The sequence below is a fragment of the Micropterus salmoides genome, unplaced genomic scaffold (assembly GCF_014851395.1).
Source record: "Micropterus salmoides isolate LMB-PRFRI ecotype aquatic unplaced genomic scaffold, ASM1485139v1 Ms_hic_scaffold_14, whole genome shotgun sequence".
Classification (NCBI taxonomy): Eukaryota; Metazoa; Chordata; class Actinopteri; order Centrarchiformes; family Centrarchidae; genus Micropterus; species Micropterus salmoides.
In genome coordinates this window covers 32,984,167-32,985,624 of record NW_024040485.1, presented here as the reverse complement: position 1 = coordinate 32,985,624, position 1,458 = coordinate 32,984,167, and the positions used below count along the sequence as shown (strand labels likewise).

The 1,458-nt window shown below is 41.4% G+C and overlaps 1 gene segment (V, D, J or C); it reads left to right on the top strand.

Moving 5' to 3' along the window:
• Positions 1 to 329: 329 nt before the first annotated feature.
• LOC119903037 lies at positions 330 to 779 on the top strand (the record flags this gene model as incomplete). The annotated part of the segment is given in 2 exon segments: positions 330 to 377; positions 466 to 779. Coding segments are annotated over 2 exon segments (360 nt in total), but the record flags the coding sequence as incomplete, so codon positions are not given.
• Between the last annotated feature and the right edge of the window lie 679 nt (positions 780 to 1,458).

Below are 1,458 nucleotides of genomic sequence, written 5' to 3'. Positions count from 1 at the left end.
TCCACAAGGAAGTCTTCTTCTACACAGAATGCTTTGGTATCACTGATGATGAGACAAACTAAAATGATTACAGACCCATGTTGATGAATTAACTATTCCAGGGTGAAAACTGGTTAAAGAGACTTTGTTGTAACAGAAAGTTCACATGTTAAAGCTCCTCATTATGAGCTGCTCTGGATAAGAGCATCAGCTAAACAGCTGAGATGTAAATGAGATGTAAATGTTGAGAGTTCCTCAACAGATGATGAAGAGGAAGGGCCAATGATGTGAAGGCCCAGATCCATCAGAGTATCAATGTTCTTCCTCTCTCTCCTCCCCTCTCACTGCAGACATGAACCACTGGCTGAGAAACATCCTGATTCTGACTCTCTGGCTAGGTAACTCTTTAAACCTACTGATTGTTCTCCTTTAATCAATCATCTTTATTGATCCATCTCTTCCTCTGCATGTTCTCTTCTTCCCCAGAGTGTAAAGGAGAAGACAGAGTGACCCAGCCAGCAGGAGATGTCATTGCTGCTGAAGGAGACACAGTTACACTTGGCTGTACTTTTGAGACTAGCAACCCAAGTCCAACTTTGTTCTGGTACAAACAGGATGGAAACAACAGCCCCAAATTCATGTTGAGCCGCTTTCAACGGGATGAAGGGAAAACAGCAGACGACATCAAGGACAGGTTTTCATCAACAGTTGATTCCACCTCAAAATCAGTTCCTCTGAAGATCCAGAAGCTTCAGCTGTCTGACTCTGCTGTGTACTACTGTGCTCTGCAGCCCACAGTGACAGGAAACACCAAAACTCTGTACAAAAACCTTTGGAGCAAAGACAACAGAATACTCCACAACGTCCACTAGAGGGAGTCACACACTGTTAAACTTCAGTGGTTTATGATGCAGTCAGGATTTGTTGAAGTGGTGATATAATAAAGTGTTTATTCCCACATAAAAATATTTTTTACAGTGTATCACCTCTTCAGTCTGTTAAATACTCGACTACATGCATGCAGTTGTCGGCAGCACGGCATGCGAGAGAGAGAGAGAGAGAGAGAGAGAGATTGTTGTTGTTGAGAAGTCATGTTTGAGACTTGCTGCTAAAAAAAACGCTTGTTTCTGGTCCAAAAATTGGATAAACACCGACTTTTTATGAGGAAAATGCAAAAGAAGTGACCACAATACGCCAGAGGAGAGAAAAAGAGGAGAACGAAGAAAAAGAGATACAGTTTGAAGAAGGAGCTCAGAAAACAGCATCAAACTGAAGAGAAACAAACAAGGAGAGAACAAAAATAAACAAGTTACAGCAAACTACTGGACACTGAAATCAGTAAGTTTTTATATTTATTACCATAAAACAAGTCCCAACTGAAACACTCAAGCTAATAGCTAACAAGCTAACACTGGACTGTGGTTACCTAGCAACAGCATCAAACAGCAGTAGCGCTGTTTTAAACACAGAAGCTCGAAG